Here is an 18,286-nt window from a genome sequence, read left to right as displayed (position 1 = left end):
GTCCCCTGGCAAGCCCCACCCTCTTTCACCCAGAAAAACCTCTTGGTTTCCCCTCTGTTGATGCCAATTTTCTCTTCACATACACACTGATCTGTTCATAAATGTGCATTATGAACATGTCAGTCCTCAGTTCATAACCACTTCCTGTTGCTCAGGGCAAAAACCCACAAAGCTCTGCTGGGCCCAGCCCAACCCTATCAAGTGGAGCCTGGCCAGCCCTCCAGCTTCACCTTGAACCTCTCTCCCTCCTTCTCAGTGCTCCCTCCACAGGCCCTTTCACTTTGTTCAATGCTCCTTCCTGCTTCAGGCTTTTAGGTATGTTGGTCCTTTCTCTAGGACACCTTCCCTGACCCAAGCTTTCATTGCACCCTAAAGCTAGTCCTTCATAGCTCTCACCAGGCTCTGTTGTCATCTATTCATATGACTGCTTTGTTTAACATCTGCCTCTAGAGACCATGATGTTTTGCTCTCCTATGCATCTCTCTCAATGACCCCGTGGCCAGTAACAGTAACCCTCAATAAAGCATTAGCCTTGCTATGAGCGGGGCACTATTCTAAGTACTAGACATCTAGTAACTCATTTCATCCTATAACAACCCTAGAGGTGAGTACTATTACTGCCTCCATTTTATAGATAAAAGAATCAAAGCCAGAGAAATTAAATAATTTGTCCAATATCACAAAAAGCATAAGATCCATACATAGCCTGGATTCCAATCTACCTGGCTGGCTCCAGAGTCTGCTCCTGATCACTCCCTATTTGCCTCTTCATGGATGAGTGGGTGATGATTCCTACCTAACAGAGAGGAGCAGTCCACAGTTCCACAGAGCTGGAGTTAGAACCCAGAGCCCAAGATTCATTCTGCCAGCCTTGGTTCCTGCATCTTGGCCTGTAGTGACCTCATCAAAAGCTTGTAAGCTAGTCATCTCCGATCTGGCCCCAACTCTGGTTTTGTATCAAAAGCACGGATTTGCTAAATGTGCAGACTCCTAGGCTACTAGGAGGGTGTACTCTGGAATAGCAAGCTCAAAAGTGTTCTGGAATTCCTGTAAACATCATTGGGTCCATCTCACCACTAGACTCTGGACTCTTGAGGCAAGGACTGGATTTAACCCCAGTGCTGACACCAGTGTTTGGTGCTGTATTCCTCAGGGAATACATGCTAAATGGCTGAAAGGCCTTCATTTTGTCCATTTCATTCATTGACAACTTTTACTCAAAATTTGTCATTCACTCAAAGCCCAGGCACATCTCCATAGAAGATAATTTTCAGAAAAACCAGAAAGATTGCATGACTTGCCCAAAATTGCTCAGCAACCTTCAGACCACAAAGTCTTAATATTTGGGGAAGGGCACCATGAACCCCTTAGACGACTTAATGAAACTGAATCTTCCCCTCAGAAAGATGTATGCACACACAGAATGTTGCCTACCATCTTCTGGGATTCACAATCCATGAGTCCCCTAAACTGGAGTGACAAGGGTGGGGATGGACATTACACTGAAGATTTCCACTGTTGTCCAAGGAAAAGTTTGTATTTTCCAATAACTAAGCACGATAAGGACCATTGCTAATGGATTTCCCATTGATCACTGGGCATATGGTCATCCAGGCTTCAGACTCCATTTCCCAGCTCCCCTTGCAGCTAAATGAAGCCATGTGATTAAGCACTAGCCAACGTGCAGATGTATATAACTTTTAGGTTGTGCCCTCAAAAGGAAGGATGTGCCTCCCCTTCTCTGCTTTCATTAGCCCCATCATCAGAGTTTACAGCAGCCATATAGGTCTGATCAGCCCCTTCCACTCATTCCATATCCTGCCAGCCCCCTGCTGGCTGCCCAGATGCCCAGATCTCACGTAACCTTCATCTTCCTGGACCCATGAAGCCAATCTCTATCAGATACCCACCATTTTCAATGTCCCTGCTAAATGCTCAACATGACACAGCCCCTGATCTCAAGGACTGCATCCTCTTATGAGGGAGACACAGGACAAAGGACCTCCACATACCAGGCAGAGAATGATGGCTACCAAATGAGAGCAACTCAGAGCAAGGGCTCTGGGGCTTGATCATGGACTAATGGAAAGAGACTCAGGTTCTGACTTGGCCACCCTTGCAGAGTGGCCTTGGATAAGACATGTTTCCTTTCTGAGCCTCACTTCCCAACCGTTTGTCAACTCAGTGTTGAGGACTAGAAGCCAGTGAAGGTCTTCCTCAGCCCTAACCTTCTGGTTCTCGGTATTTCTCACAACACCTAGCACATCACGGGTTTGTGCTATTATGCTATGATTCTTTAGGAGGGGACTGGTGTTCCTTTCAAGTCATTCACGTTAAGAACTGTAGCAATGAATTCCACCCATGGTCTTGAAGGCCTTCGGGGGCAGGTGACTCCCCAAATATGTTCTACACAACTGAATAGTCATCCTAAGCCCTAAATAGCCTAAATCCCTGCTTTTCCAATTGAAACCACTTCCCACAGTCTAATCTCTGTGACTGTGGGGAACAGCTGGCCACCACCTTCTCCTAATGACCCTTCATAAACATTTATGAGACAGAGGTAAGGTGTGCCCAATTGACCTGGGCCATCTTGGTATCTGGGCAATTGCATTGACAGAAATTTGATGTGTAGTTTCCTGTGCAGACCTGAAGCTCTGCATAAAAGTGCTCCCTTCCACACTTGCATCTACAAAGTGTACCCCACCCATCATATAAGGTTACATGCCAGGTTGCCTCCAAGCCCGCTATGGTTTCTGGTGGACAAGAGTAAATGAGCCATATGCACACACCACCAGCTGGCTTCATTGATTAGTCCACACCCTCTTTTTTGGTAGTTGTTCTGCAAGAGTCTAACTGGATGGGTGCTACAACCAGCTCACAGGGTGGGGGACCCACAATATAACAGAGAGCTAGGGTGGATGAGGCATAGACTTGGGGTCAGAAGACCTAGATTCTTATTGCCTCTCCACCATACAAACTGGGTGCCCTGGGGTGAGTCACATCAGCTCTCTAAAGCCTCAGTTTGTTCATACGTAAAATGGGCTGCTGAACTCTGACCATGTTGCCTCACTGGTTTGATGAGGAATATTAATGTGTGAGAACGTGCTGAACACAGACCGGTGTCTTAACTGTTGATGATCCTGCCATGGCAGTTGCTTAAGATGGCAGGATTCAAATCGGAGGGGAGAGTGCAAGAGTCATCACATATTAGAACTTTTAGTTATATTTATGTTTATTTCCTGGATGCAAATTTCTTTGGAGGTATGTTTTATAATGTCTGTATCATCAACAATTGTATTCGTAAATGGTTGAACACTCACTACATGTTCATAGTGATTGCTTTACAGGAATTAAATTATTTAAGCCCCATGAGGTAGGTACTCTATTATTATCCCCCTTTTTATTTTTTTTAAAGATTTATTTATCTTAGGGCAGGGGGAGAGAGAAAGTAGGGGAAGGGGCAAGAAGGAAAGGGGGAGAGAGAATCCCAAGCAGACTCCATGGCGCTGTGCGTGGAGCCCAACGTGGGGCTTGATCTCATGACCCTGAGATCATGACCTGAGCCAAAACCAAGAGTCAGATGCTCAACGAACTGAGCCACCCAGGCGCTCTTATACCCTGTTTTATAGGGGAGAAAATGGAGGTGCCTCAGAGAGGTTGAGTCAATAGGGCCAAGCTTACACAGCTACCAGGTGGTCCAATTTGGAACCCAGGGCGCATGGCTCAAAATCACATTTTCTTCTCCACTACTTTTGCTGCCTGGTACAGAAAGACATCCACAACTTATAATAAATCTTATTTTGCATATGTTTTATATTGCATGTAATTTGTGAAGAATAATGAACAGCTATTATAACATATCATTATATATAATAACATATCATTATGTTTTTGAAGGGTGTGCCTAAAATAGTTTTCTGCTAATGCCACCTAATCAAAAAAATTGGGACCACCCGCTTTCAGGTCTAAGCAAGGGGCAATATGAAGCTCATTACCCTCACAGCAGAGCCGGGGCTGGAGTGGGGCAAGTGGTAAGGTGTGCCTTGGCACCAAATTTAAGAAGGTCCTCACTCTCAATGCCCTGTAAATCTGGATGGGGAGCTAGAAGCTTGTGGAAGCTATACGAAGAGAAAAACAAGAGAGAAGGGGAAAGTCTCCATTTTTTATTGCTCCCAAACCCTTCAGCTCCTCTACTCTCAAGACCTTGACAGACCTGCCCACCTCCACAGGGTTCCAGAGGGTGGCAGGATGGAGATCCTAGAGTGTGGGCAGTGGGTAGGGGGCCGGGAAGGTGACAAAATGAAGATTCTCTGCCAGCTAGCTGGAATGGACACAAGGGAAGAGGAGTTCCAATCCTAAACGCTGGGACCTTGAGCCTCAGAATGCTCAGGAGTAAACTGGGAATTAGGAAAAATCCCTTCCTGGCTCCCCTTCAGGTTGTATGAGAGGGTGATCTGCCTCCTTCAAAGTCCCATATGGACATTAAAGTTACTAAGTACTGTGTGGGAAACCACATTGCATGACATTCTATTGCTTCTCCACTGAGTTAGTCTAGAATTAATTCTGGACCCTCCCCACCTTGCAGCCCTGTGCCCTTCCTGCCTTCCCAATCTGATAACTAGAAAGTGGGTGACCGAAAGAAGTGAGGTGGATAGATTTCTCCTGCCCTCGTCCCCAATTCATAGCAATTCTGACACCCTTTGGTTTTATTGTTGCTGCCTAGACAGAATCCCCATGGCCCTGGGAATGGGTGGGAAGGGGGCATCAGGGTAGGAAACAGAGGGACCACCAACAGAGGGCTCCCCTGATTTGTACAGAAGAGACTTCTCCCAAAGAAAATTGTCCCCTGCCCTGGGCTAGTGGATCTCAGAAATGTCAGGACCACATTCAGTCAAAAACATATGGAAAATAAAAATTATTTATGTAAGGATGAGGGAATGAGCAAAGCTCATGCAAGTTCACACCAGGGGTAGGAGGGGCACACTTTTCTCATGAAAGAGGCCTGGAAAGAGCCACACACCCACCACCCAGCTTCCCAGCCCCACCTCAGCACTGGAGGAAATGAAGGTGTGAAAGCCTGGCATCAGTAGGCATGCTGTCACTGAGTGTCACAGTGTCCCATGGGTTGCCCATGCCCCAAGAACTGGAAGATGGAGGGGACAGAGAATAGCTTCCTAAACACCTCAGTGCCTGCCTTTCTCCACTACCTTCCCCGCTCCCAGCACCTCAACTGTTGGTGAAAGATCCATTGGCCAGAAACTCAGATCTGGGAAACCAAGTGTGGGGATTAGGGGAGTGGGGGCTCTCTCTCTGGGCTTCCTCCTCTCACAGCCTAAGACCCACTGATATCCAAGATTTCCAAATTTTGCAGAACTTGCAAAGAAAATGACAACGTATTTCCTTCACAGCTTTTTCCTTTAATAGATAAGAAGCAGGTTCCAGGTGAAACAATTTTCTTAGGGCGGTACAAGGATAGTGGCAGAGCCGGCCCCCATCCAGTGCTCCTCTCATCACGTTCCGCTGGTAAAGCCCAGCTCGGTGAATTTGCATGCGCCAAGGAGGTGAGTGGGCAAACGCGTGTGAAACGGCCTCCTCCAGGGGTACGGGCCTGCCCCCAGTGCGCCTCAGGTGGACGTCCACTCCTGGGAATCTCGGGAAGACCCAGGAATTGGGAAGCCCAGAGGTCAAGCGAGGGCCAGAGGTCAGGCAGTGCCCTACCGGCACCTCCGGAGCTTCTGGCCCTCTCCGCTCCTGCCAGAGACCCCTTTCCTGCCGCCTCAGGGTCGGCGCTCTGCGCCCGCTGCCGTGCGTTCTCCTGGCTCCCAGCCGCGCGCCCCGCCGTGCGCCCTCGCGCCGAAGGGCAAAGCGCAAAGTGAGAGGAGCCTGGGGGTGGCCTCCCCGCCTAGGGAGGTTCCCGTCTCTTCCGGGCTGGGGAGAGAAAATCACACAGTCCTGTTTGTTTCCCCAACCCCGACGGGCGCGGAGCCGGGCATATGGACATCTTGCGCTCCGCATCTGTGTCATCGGTCGCGTTTTCTGTGGATGCCTGCGTGTGTGCGTGTGTGTGTTTGCGACCGGGCGCTGGGAACAAACGTGCATCTGTTAAATTTGACAATAACGTCCTACTGCGAAGCTGCCAAGATTGGGGCGGCAGGTGGGGGCGGAAGGCAGAAGGGGTGGGGGGAGAGCTGCAGTCTCAAAAGGCGACGCCAAAGCGCCTGGCCCAGGTATTATGTCGGGAGAAGGTGAGGGGAGCAGCTGCTCCTTCTCGCGGGGTGTGTATGGGAGCGAGGGTGCGTGTGTCCCTGTGAAGAGTACACACCAATCTGCTCAACATATGTCGCCACAAATCACAGTATCTCTCCCTCCTCCCACCCCCCACTCCCTGCTGACCGAGGGCAGAACAGAGAGAGGCGCTGAGAAGAGGCGCCGCTTCAACAGGTGTCTTGGTGCGCAATGCACCTTTTCACGCATTCACTGTATCCGTTGGCGGCTGGGATAATGTGGACACTTTGTTTCCAGGCGCTGCGCGCGAGCTACCGACATCCGGGGGGAGGCGGCCCTGGGCAGGGAGGGGGATCTGGAAATAAAGACCTCGGGCGCTCCTGAGGTCCCGGGCCCTCTCTTCCCTTTGTTCGAGGGCTCCCGGGGCTGGAGCTCCCTCCTACGCCCCGGGGGGCGGCATATGGCGCCCTCTCACCTACCCAAGAAAAAGAACCAGCCACCCATTCAAGAGCGCACGAGGTCTCTGCGCCCGGGGAGGAGGAGTCTCTGAGGGAATGGCTTCTCTCCCAAGGCGCCTGAGGAGCCCGCCTTATCTCTCCCCACCCCATCTCGGCCATCCCCTCGGCTGGCCCGGCAGCCGTTGAGTGGGGCGCAGCGCACTGGGCAGCACCAGCCTGCGGGAGCGCCCCAGCTCCCGGCAGATGAAATATGGGGCTGGTGAGCCCCTGGAGACCATATGCTTTCAATAAAAGAAGACAAATAGGACCGAGATAGGCCTTGCAGCCAACCTGTTATAAATGGGTGGCAATTGGGCCAATGTACACGGAGGCAGGGCCCCCGGGGGGAGGCCTGCTCGGCGCCAAATCCATGTGTCAGCTTCTGGGACAGGTGTGCCCAGGGGCCAGGGGCCAGGCCTCCCCCCTCTGGGTGTATCACGGCAAAGGTAATATTGTGCTAACTATGAGTAAACAGTCATTGTGAAAACGAGGGAGAGTTTATCAGAGGCAAACTAGTTGGGGGGTGGCTTAACAATAAAGTTGTCCGCCTTGGGAGCAGGTGACGGCTGGCTGCGGGACTCCCGTGGTAGATGTTTTCCAAAGCACTCCACTTTACAATCTCTTGTAATTATTTATTAAACGAAATCTATTTATTATTATTTTAGCAAACACTGGAGACAGGTGGGGCTTTCTTTTCATCGTCTCCTTTTGTTTGAAGGGCTGTTTGAAGTGGCCAGTCTCGGCCCAGGCAGCTCGCTCGCCAGATTTTTGTCTTCCCCTCTTTCAGTGCCGAGGCGAAGGCGAGAGAAAGAAGCCCCCTCCTCTGGCAAGCTATTAGCTATTCAGCTTCCCATGGCCCCCCCTCCCTCCCGCTTGCTTCTCAAAGAGCCCCCAGGCATTGCGAGGATTCCCCCCGCCGACAGGAAGGCGGCAGGGCGGACCGCGGCCTTCCTTCGTTTCCAATCTGCCCGCGGTCCCCAGGCGCCCGGCTGTGGCCTGTCTCCTGGGCCGCGCCGGCCTCCGGGCTTACCTAGGTCTCAGAGAGCAGAGGCGCGCGCGTCCGGGAGGCCTCCGAAGCGGCGGCGGGCCGGGGGCTTCAGGGACCGGCTCTGCTCCCCGCTGGAGGAGCCGTTTCACAAATACCGCCGGCGCGCCCTGAGTTGTCACTGCTTGCGCCTCCGCCGCCAAAAGCACAGGTATTGACTTTGGAGAGAGGTCTGTGCGTCCCCAACAGCGGAGAGGGGGGACGTGGATCCCGGATCCCTAATCCCCCAGGACTCCGTGACCTCCGGCCCTGCCCTCCTGGCCAGAAAAGGGGCTGCCGAGAGCTGTTGGCGTTGCTCAAGGAGACCGCGGCTCCCGGCCGCTGCGCGCTCCTCGCCCTATTTTTTGCGCAAAGCAGTAGTGGTGGCTGCCTGCAAAGCCCGGGAGAGCCCTGGGCCGGAGCTGCTCTGGGGAAGCTGGATAAGAATTCCAAGTGCCTTCCAGAATTCTCTCCCAGTTAAGAAGGTTCCCAAGAACGCTCAGAGTCTTCCCCTGGAGCAGGAAGCTCACCCTGCCCCTCTTGCCGGTACCCATTAGCCGCTTGAGGCAAAACTGAGCCAAGCGAGTCCACCGTTGCCTTTTATGCCTTTTATCTGAGGGCCACTGCTGGACGAGAGTCCCGGTTTTGAGCTGCTCTCAGGATTCCTGGGACCCATGGGGGTGTTTTGATCCCTTATGGCCAGGGCTCGCTCCCTGGAGAGGGGCTGAGTCTGGAAACCCTAGGGAAGCAGGCTTTGGATTTCCTGTCAGTTCATAACGTGCAGGATGACAGAAATCAAGCAAGGCGAGTGTATGGAGCAGGGAAGTGGAGAGATGGAACATGGGTGGGTGGACACTGGTTTCCCCTTGGCACTGGGTGATGGGGCCACTGCCTCTTGTCTACTCTGACCCGGTCTTCCTCAAAGATACAGGACTTCCATTTTCTACACTTTGGGGTGTCTGGTTTTGCCTTGAAAAAATATATACATATTCCTCCAATCAGAAAGAGACAGCAGGTACAAGGGAGAATCTAGAACTAGGAGTCTTAGGACCGGAGTTCTATGTGGTTCCAATAGAACTTGCTGTGTGACCTTGGGTGAGTCCCTTCCCCTTCTGGGCCTTGACTTTTCCATCTGCAAAAGGGGCCTCGGGTTCTCCTTCTTATGACTAGAAAACACATTTGGAGCAATTCGTGACCTAAAGGAGGAGCAGTAGCAAAATGTGGAATCCAAGAGTCTCATTCCCTTTGCTGCCCCTGAGCCTGACCCCTAGCTTCAGTTGGAAGGCAGAAAGGGAAGGAGCATCTGCTTAACAGCACACCGGCTGAGATCTGGAGGACAGCGCCCCCACCCCCATTCAGTCCTAGAGCGCGCTCTCTCTCCCGGGCTCCCAAGCATACGCATCGTCTCCCTGCCTAGGAGGTAACCGCGCCCTCTAAGCAGCCGCGGCGGGTGTGGAGAGGCAATCCCCGGGGCAGATCCGCAGACTTACCTCCTCCCTTCACCCCATCCCCTCAGTTTCCCAGCGGGGTCCAGCCCCCCTCCGCCAGCTTCCGGGAGGCACTGGGTGTCTGGGTCGGCCAGAAAGTAAAGCCTTCGCAGCCTGCAGAGACGTAACACGGGCCCCAGTCTTCCCGCCCTCGGCTTCCCCCCTCTCTCCCCACCGGGCACGTCGCGGCCAAGAGAGAGCAGCGGAAGCCGCGACCCCTCACCCTGAGTGACCGGAAGCAGAAGACCACGGGGCGTCCGCGGCGGGGACAAAAGGGAAGGGCGGGGAAGAAAGGAGGGACGGCGTGTTCAGTCTCACTTTGGAAAACTTCCAGACGGCGCTAGCAGGGCCCTTCGGAGTCCCTGCCGGCTGCTCTCGGCCGGATCCCGGCCTCACGCGGCGGCGCTGGCTGGCCCAGGTAGTGCGGGCGGCCGCCGCCCTCCTGTGACTGGGCAGGAGGACGGAGGGGAGAAAGAAGTGATCCGCTTCTCGCGGCGCCAGCACACCACGGGCATTTAAAAGACAAGGCCTGGCCTCGAGCTCCTGGCCCTCTCCTGACCCCTTCTCACCTGCGCCCTTTCCCCGTAGGCCCTGGCCCGAATGCAAGGGGGCTGTCCACGATTGCTAGTCGTGGAATGTCCCCTGGAGGTCCCATCGTGGCCACCCTCCGCCTCTGGGACACGATGGAAATGTCTTCGGTTCTTGAAAGGAGATTGGGAGGAGAGGTTCTAAGCGCCTCCCTCTGAGGAGTGAGCGGCCTCACCTCGGGACACGGTGGTGGGGGAGGAGGGGGCTCCTAACCCCCAGGGAAGGTCTCTAAGTGGCAGGGGCATAGGCAGAATCTCTCTCTGTGGTCGCCCTGTCCGCCCTGCCCCAGAATGGAGAGGGTCAGGGAAACATCACCTTGTGTGCGTTTCCTCGCCTGACACGTAGAGCAAGAGAGCAGGGTGGCATCGGGAATTAGTGACGCTCCTCCAAGCTGGTAGTCGGAGCACCTTGCTCCTTGTCCTATCTCTGGCGGAGTGATTCGGGGCGAGCCGCCACCTTCTCTGAGCCTTAATGTCCCCGTGTGTAACGCATGAAGATTGGCGAACCCTATAGGCTTCCCAAAGCCCTCTTTGGGGCACCAAAAGAGGGTCTGGACAGATGCCAAGGAAAGACAGGAGCAAAGCGGTCTGGGGCGGCCAGACGGGAGCCAAACAAGGCTCTTCTCACTGGGCGAGGCTCTTTGAGGAACCGAGAGTTGCTGGGACAGAGCCCGCGGAGAGAAAGCAAACAGAGCGGCGCTCCCCTCCCCCGACCCCGGCCCTTTGTCCGGAATCCAGCTGTGCCCCGCGGGGGAGGAGCGGGCTCGCGTGGCGCGGCCCCCTGGCCCCGGCGCTGATTGGCCGGTGGCTCCGGCTGCAACCGGGCAGGCACGCTCCTGGCCCGGGCCGAGCAGATAAAGCGTGCCAAGGGGCACACGACTTGCGGCTCAGAAAATCCGAATAGTCTCGCAGCCGCGCCCAAAACAGCAACGGTGGCCCGGGACCCCCTTTGCGCTTCGCTTCTCTGGAGCTGGGGAAACTTCTAGGCAGCGGCGCCTGCGTCTCAGTTGCGCTTGCAGACGAAAAGGCCAGCTCATCTCACCAACTGCTCTGGCTGGCCCCCTGCTCTCTACCCTTTTGCGCGAGAGAACAAGGTAACACCTGGAGGCCACAGAGCGACGGGTGGAGGGGGAAAGGGGTCCTCTGATCCGGCAGGAGCGGGGGGCGGCTCTTTCTCGGTTATTTCCCACTTGGCCCTGGGATAGGGAACTGCGCCCGGGTGGCCGACCCACGCTTACCCCGACCTCTTATCCCGCCGCAGGATGGCGCCTCATCCCTCGGGTACGCCAGCTGTCCAAGTGACCCAGGAGACAGAGCAGCCCTTCCAGGGGGCCTCGGACGACGAAGTGACCTGCGTTGCGTCGGCTCCGCCCAGCCCCGCTAGCGTGCGGGGGAACTGCACGGAGGAAGAAGGCGGCGGCTGCCGAGGGGCCTCGAGGAAGCTCCGGACGAGGCGCGGGGGGCGCAGCCGGCCCAAGAGTGAGTTGGCTCTGAGCAAGCAGCGAAGGAGCCGGCGCAAGAAGGCCAATGACCGCGAGCGCAATCGAATGCACAACCTCAACTCGGCATTGGACGCGCTTCGCGGCGTCCTGCCCACCTTTCCGGACGATGCCAAGCTTACCAAGATCGAGACGCTACGCTTCGCGCACAACTACATCTGGGCGCTGACGCAGGCGCTGCGCATAGCAGACCATAGCCTCTACGGGCTGGAGCCGCCCGCACCGCCCTGCGAGGAGCTGGGCTGCCAGGACCGCGGCTCCCCGGGAGACTGGGGCTCCCTCTACTCCCCTGTCTCCCAGGCGGGCAGCCTGAGCCCCGCCGCCTCGCTGGAGGAGCGTCACGGGCTGCAGGCGCCTGCCTCCCCTGCGGGTCTGCGCACCGGCGCCCTGGCTTTTTCAGACTTCCTATGAAGGAGCCGTCGGCCGCTGGGCGGTGGGTGCTTGGAGGGGGGCGGGTGGAGGCTGTCAGGGATACACCGCGATTGCGGCGTCCCTGAACTTGCTCCTCCAGTCTCTGGCTCGCTGACACCCGGTGAGCCCAGGCTCCTACGAGGGTGACAGGCTGGATTCGATCCCCCGGTCCTCGGCGCCGCGCCAACTTCAGCCCCCTGTTTGCTGCCCGCGCAGGCGGGTAAAGCAGGCTCCGCGCTCCCCTCCCTGCAGCCGCCCCAAGTCTCCTGCAAAGACGATGAGGATGGTAGCACAAGGCAGCTGGAGACACCCACTGTCTCCAGCCACCCTACCCTCACTCAAGTCTGTCAGTCTCTCTTTCCTCCTCCACCAATGTGATTTAATCCAGTGTTTGATCCCTCGCCGTTGGCTCTCCTCACCGTTTGCTCTCCTCTCCAAAGACGCCGCTGACCTTCTCCTCCAGTCGCTATCAAGTCCTGGTTTCTGGCCGCCCCGCTGCCTTAATCCACGAAGGCGATCCTCTGCCTTCTTTCGTGCACTTTTCGGAGCCATTGCCCTCCGGGGGGAGGGAGACCAGGCTCTGAACTGGGAAAGAGATTGTCCGCCTCGGGAACGTCTGTCCCGCTTCCCTGCGACCTGAAGCGCCCCTGTCTTTAAAAAGGAAAAAAAAAAAAGGAAGAAGAAAGAAAAAAAATCAGCCTGTAAATTATATGATATCTTTTGAAGTGAATTTTGGTACGGTAAATTATATGCCCCCCTCCTTTACACGTTTGTATTTATTGATGAGATTTCACAGCAGGGGGAAAAGTCTATATTTTGTACATAAGATTATTTAGAGACTGGTGGATGAGATTTTGAGCCAATAATAATAATAATAAAGTACCCTCAAGAAACCTCAGTCAGGTAACTCGATTATGCAGAAGTGAGGCCACAGCCTCTGGCTGGGGTGGGGGTGGGCCTCAGTCCAAGGAGAGGGATAAAACGTTCTGGGGGTCTGGGCCCCTTCTCTGATTTGGGTTAAGAGACTGTGGTGCTAGGCTGGAGGCCGAGCAGATGGCGTCCTGAGGGCAAGTCAGCTAAACCCGCATGGAACGTAAGAGCTGGAGGGCTCTTGAGAAATCACTGGTCCAGTTCCCTGTTTTATTTATAGGGAAGCGACTTGTCATATTCCAAACTGTGGTTTAGATGAACGACAAGCCTTCAACTAAGGCTACTTGCTGGCGCTGCTGACCCTTTCCCCTACACCACTAGCCTGGATTTCGAGCGACTGTTGAATTTGGGGAGGAAGAGTAATAGCCCGACCACAGGGTCAGAGCCCTCAGAAGCACGGAACGTGGATTGGGCATTCCAGCAATTTTCCCAGAGTGCTTAAAGCGCTAGCACGTCTTCTGAGCGTATTTTACACAGCAGATTCTGGGGCGGTGGCATCCTGATGTGTGGAACTGAGCAGCAGGGAGCAGAGAAAGTGGAGATTCCTGCTGAAATCTCTTGGCACCCCGGACACCCGGCAGTCTTGATTGAAAACTTACCAAGAACTTGTTCCACGTTTCCAGCCACTCTTTACTCCCAAGGTAGAGTTGCGCTAGTGCGCAGCAGGGACTGAAACCTGTCCCAGGGGCGCTATTGGAGCATCCCTACATGGCTTGCGGGAGCCCCATACCTCTGGAAGCAGGCTGAGCTTTAAGAATTCGCAGTCTGCCAGGAGCTGGGGAACAGGAAAATGGAGGGTGGGCACTCTACCCTGTGAATTGAACCCCAGAGGCCTCCTTGGATTGGCCGCAGGAAGGAGCAGCCAGCCCCAGTGGGGCAAGGCGCCGTCAGGGGCCAGAAGCCAGACCGTAGGTAACTTTCCAGTTAGAACGAAAAGGTGGCGTTTTACCCGGGGCTAACACCTCTTCCGTCTCCCTTTTGCCCTCCCAGCTTCCAATTGAACTTTTCTTCTCCTCTATTCCCAGTAAAGGTAGCTCTGAGGAAATATGCCTCATTTATCCGGGGCTGGATTTGGGGGAGGGGAGAGGGACGGGCAAACAAAAGAATGAACGAAGGTGTTGTTTCATTTCATGGCTTTAATCTGGGAGGAGATTAATGGGTTATTGGTGATTTCTGCAGCAGCCAATTTCCCGCCTGAGGCACCACCCAGGGGCAGGTGTCAGCAGCTCCTAGTTGCACGGACCAAGCCAGTGCCTGTTACTCTCTGTGCCTTTAGGGGAAGAGTGTGGAGAGACAAAAAACAAGAAGGTCCATCTCTGTCTTCCCAGGAAAGCAACAAGTATACAGACAAAAGTATTCGAGGCCAAAATTATTGGTGCTGGGTAGAGGTACAAAGCACAGGACGTAGGTGGGCCTGCTGTTACCTGGGGCTGGACTGGGAGGCTTGCAAGAGAAGGGGACATTTGGGCCAAGGACTACAGGTTTAGAGAAGTCCTTAAGCAGGAAAATCCTTTCTGTGAGAGGCCGTGGAAACTAAGTGTTCAGATAGACAGGGGACTCCCTCGGTGCAAACGACTCCCTGAAACTGCAAGAGTGTTGGCTCCATGTTCCAGGTGGATGCATCCACTGCCCCATCCCCCTCCTACTTTTGAGGATGCTTATTAAGGAGCCATTAGTCACCAAACACACGCAGACTGGTCCTCCACCCCACAAATTAAAAAGAAAAAAAAAAAAGGATGGTTTAACCAACTTGACTGCTGGGCTGCCACCTTGGGTCAGGGGTGGATTTGACTCTGGAACTGTCTGCCGGCTCTACTCTCCAAGTCAAGAGGAAGCAGAGAAAGGTTTGGGTTTGTTAGAATCACTGCAAAGTTTAGGGCTCCCTTGCACAGGGTGAGCTCCATCACTGTGTATGGAATTGCACTGAGATGGGAAACTTTGTCCATGCCTCTTTCCAAAGAGCCACTCATGAAGAAGCTCAGAAATATTTCTGTGAGTGGTGTGGAAACTAACTAGCCCAGCCTCACCATCACCATGCCCCCCAACCCCCACGGGCATTTTGCTTTCAGAAGCTTTTAAAATCAGTCAAGCTGGTCTCAGTCTCGGCTGGCAGCCCGCGCTTGCAGACGACGCCTCCGCTGTAATGGTGCGGAGCCTCCCATAGTCTGAAGTCGTCGCCTGCGCCCCAGCTCTCTGAAATCCAGACAGGGTCCCCAGCGGGGCCAGGAAAGACCCTCGGGTCGAAAGGCTCTTGCCCCTCTTCTGCCTTTGTCTGAGACCAAGCCTGACTTCCAGAAAAACAGCACATGAATCTTGCACCACCACCCCACCCCCATCCGTGCACACAAGCAGGTAGATTTATGGTGCCCTGCCCCCATCCCACTCCACCCCCAAGCCGGCCTTGGTCGGGAGACAAAGCGTCCCGGGGCCATTGGAATGCTAATGTCTGGGAGCCCGGCTGCAGGGCTGGCACAAAGGCAGGCGGGGCTGGGGGCGCACGCGACCTCACAGGCGCCCTTTGCCCCTCCTCTCCCCTAAGGGCCACTCTGCCTGGCTGTGTGACCTTGGACAAGTCCCTGAGTGTCAGTTAATTCGCTGGAGAATATGAAGGGAGTCCTTTTTTTTTTTTTTTTTAAGATTTTATTTATTTATTTGAGAGAGAGTGCATGAGATGGGGGAGGGTCAGAGGGAGAAGCAGGCTCCCTGATGCGGGACTCGATCCTGGGACTCCAGGGTCATGACCTGAGCCAAAGGCAGCCGCTTAACCAACTGAGCCACCCAGGTGCCCCTGAGTCCTTAATACCCTTTCACTGGATTTCTGGGTGACTAAGAGAAGGCAGTGCTTGTGAAGGACGAGTTACAGCCTGCCCACAACCAGAAGGGTGGAGAACACCCTTAGGCCTTGGCAGGGGGGACACTGTGGGGAGGGTGTAAGAGATTTCCGCTGAAAATGTGGTACAGAATAAGTGCTGAGCATATTATAATTACATTTTTATATTTACATAATTAATATTCTCTATTGTATTTATTTCCCTCCTCCCCCTCCTTTTTAAATACCTTCAGGCTGTGCTCAAGAAAAGGAAGGGGGCACTTACTGTACCTGCTTGCTCTGCCCTCAAAGGGCCAAGGGCACAGACAGTGGGAGATTTGAGGCTGGACACTTCTTACCTTAGGTCCCTTCCTACAGTTGGTGAGGAGGGCAAGGAAGGATGTTCACACCCATAGAAACAGAGACCTAAAGTCTTAGAAGTTGGTGATTTCCTCAGACCCTCAATCACTCAATGAATTACTGAAATAAGCTAGGACTGTGACCTGGCTCTAGGTTCTGTGCAATTTAGAGCTCTGTGCTGAGATAGTTTGTTCCTGCTTTGGCCGTAGCTGGGTCTTCTGGGTCTTGTAAGGCCAAAGTCTCCCTTGCGCCCTTGCCTTTGGCCAACCCCACCCCCCGCCCCACCCCCGTTCTCTTTCGAGGTCCTAGGCTGCTCTTCTCTGCCCGCTCTGCTTCTGGGATCTGAGGGCCAGCCAAGGCGGAAGCTGGGGGCACCTGCCTGGCTAACCCGGTTGGGCACAGACTTCTTGAAAGCGGCCGCGCGCCCCTGACCATGGTGCTGAAAGTACCGTGTTGTTTCAGAGCTGGAGACGCACGTTCCTGGCAACTTAGTGTTCTCAACACGGAAAACCATCTATCGACCCTGCCCACGTTTCTAGACTGCAGTCCCTAGGGGGTCCCCTGTGGATATGTAGATCCAAAAGAATGTCAGGTTTCCTTGGCATGGTGAGGAAAGCATGGGCTCTGTTGCTGTTAGCTGACTGCATGACCTCAGAAAGGCCCTTTTTTCACTAGGCCAAAAGACTCCTTTGTCAATGATAGAGCTAGAACTGAGTGACCGTGTTAGGAACTTCTGACAGCATCTGAGAGGTCTGAAGTGGAGCAACATTGGAAGTGTAGGTTGCAACACCCCTAACTGGGAAAACTGGTTTGGAACTTGGCCCTCAATGGGAGTCTCATTCTCCGAGTTACAAAGAGATTTTAGTTATTCCAAGAACAAAGGCCTAAGGAAGTCCCCCAGATGCATACATAGGATGGCAGAGTGGTTAAGAACAGTTACTTTAGAAGTACACAGACATTGGTCTGAAGCCTGGTACTTCCAGTAGCTGGTGGTTTTCAATAACTGTGAAGTTGGGATGATAAATAGCGGCTGCCCAACTGGGCTGATTAATGTGCTTGCTTTTAGTGCGGCCTTAGCTGCCATAAATGGTAATTATTAGCATTAGCATCTTCATTTCTCTCAAATTCTTCTTATTCTCCCTGGACTTTTTAGGAGGGGGTGCTTTTGTATGAAGTTGAATTTCCTCTGCGCCTCTGTACAGTGTAAATTGGCACAAAGGCTAAGGGCCACTTATCCTTCTTGGTGACCTTCCTCAGCTGCTATCTACCCTTCCTAAGCTCCAGGATTATGCATCCAGATGTCCCTTGGGCACCCCAAATGAGACATGTCCAAAATGGAATTCCTCTCCCCTAACTCTAAACTAACACTGCTTCCTATTCCTGCTTCATTATGTATCACCATCCAGGCACCCATAATAGAAATCTAGGTTTTATCTTGACTTTTCTCTCTCACTACTTACATCCAATTAACCCTTATGTCCTGCTGATTTTTCCTTCTCACTATTTCTTGAATCTGGCTGTTCCTTTATTTCCTTATGACCACTACTCTAGTTGAGGCTTTCATCCTTCACATGGAGAGACTGCCTAACTGATCTCCCTATCTTTAATCTCAACACTCGTCACTGTACTCTCCATGTTACAGCCAGAATAACATGCAAATATAACACTGTCACTCTCCTGTTTAAAATCTTCAAGTGGTGGGGCACCTGGGTGGCTCAGTCGTTAAGCGTCTGCCTTTGGCTCAGGTCATGATCCCAGAGTCCTGGGATCGAGCCCCGCATCGGGCTCCCTGCTCCGCAGGGGGCCTGCTTCTCCCTCTCCCTCTCCTGCTGCTTGTGTTCCCTCTCTCGCTGTGTCTCTCTCTATCAAATAAATAAATAAAATCTTTAAAAAAATAAAAATAAAAATAAATAAAATCTTCAAGTGGTTTCCAATCATCCCTGGGATAAAGCCCATGTTCCAATAGAGAATGATGTTGTAATGTGAGCTGTGAATCTGGGTTCAGTTCCCAGCTGGTTCATTAACTATCAGTATGACCATGAACAAGTTTCTTAACATTTCTCTCAATTTCTTCATCTGTTAAGTGGAGATAATATTGCTTGTAGGGTTTAGGTTAAAGTGCTATAACACATTCACTAATAATTCAATCTGAGGTGAGCATTCTATGTGGGTTGTAGCTCTGCTCCATGACATCATTCAGGTACCTAGGTTCCTTCTCTCTTCTTTCTCCACCAGTTCCTAGGTCTTTGCCATCCACATAGTTGAGGCTGCATTGTCATAAGTTCTAGCCAGTGGGAAGGGAAAATACAGTATGGATGAACCTCAGCCACAGTCTTAAAGCTTAGACTCAGAAGTAGCACATTCCACTCACATTCCACAGGAAGAACATGATCATATCACTGTACCCAAGTGGAAGAGTATTTATGTGCCTAGGAAGAAGTGAAATATGGATTCTGG

At 53.2% G+C, this 18,286-nt stretch overlaps 1 protein-coding gene across 1 annotated transcript; it reads left to right on the top strand.

Annotated features, from left to right (window-relative positions):
• Positions 1 to 10,785: 10,785 nt before the first annotated feature.
• On the top strand, positions 10,786 to 11,730 carry NEUROG3 (neurogenin 3). The gene is made up of 2 exons (XM_027587891.1): positions 10,786 to 10,914; positions 11,082 to 11,730. Exon 2 carries the CDS (start codon positions 11,083 to 11,085, stop codon positions 11,728 to 11,730), a length of 648 nt encoding a protein of 215 aa, XP_027443692.1. The 5' UTR covers positions 10,786 to 10,914; position 11,082.
• The last annotated feature ends 6,556 nt before the right edge of the window (positions 11,731 to 18,286 follow it).

This window comes from Zalophus californianus, chromosome 15 (genome assembly GCF_009762305.2).
Source record: "Zalophus californianus isolate mZalCal1 chromosome 15, mZalCal1.pri.v2, whole genome shotgun sequence".
Classification (NCBI taxonomy): Eukaryota; Metazoa; Chordata; class Mammalia; order Carnivora; family Otariidae; genus Zalophus; species Zalophus californianus.
Note: the sequence above shows the minus strand (reverse complement) of the source record. Positions and strands in the feature narration are given on the sequence as shown.

Excerpts from the sequence above, each read along its gene's own strand:
- NEUROG3 (XM_027587891.1), top strand. The coding sequence starts at position 11,083 with ATGGCGCCTCATCCCTCGGGTACGCCAGCTGTCCAAGTGACCCAGGAG.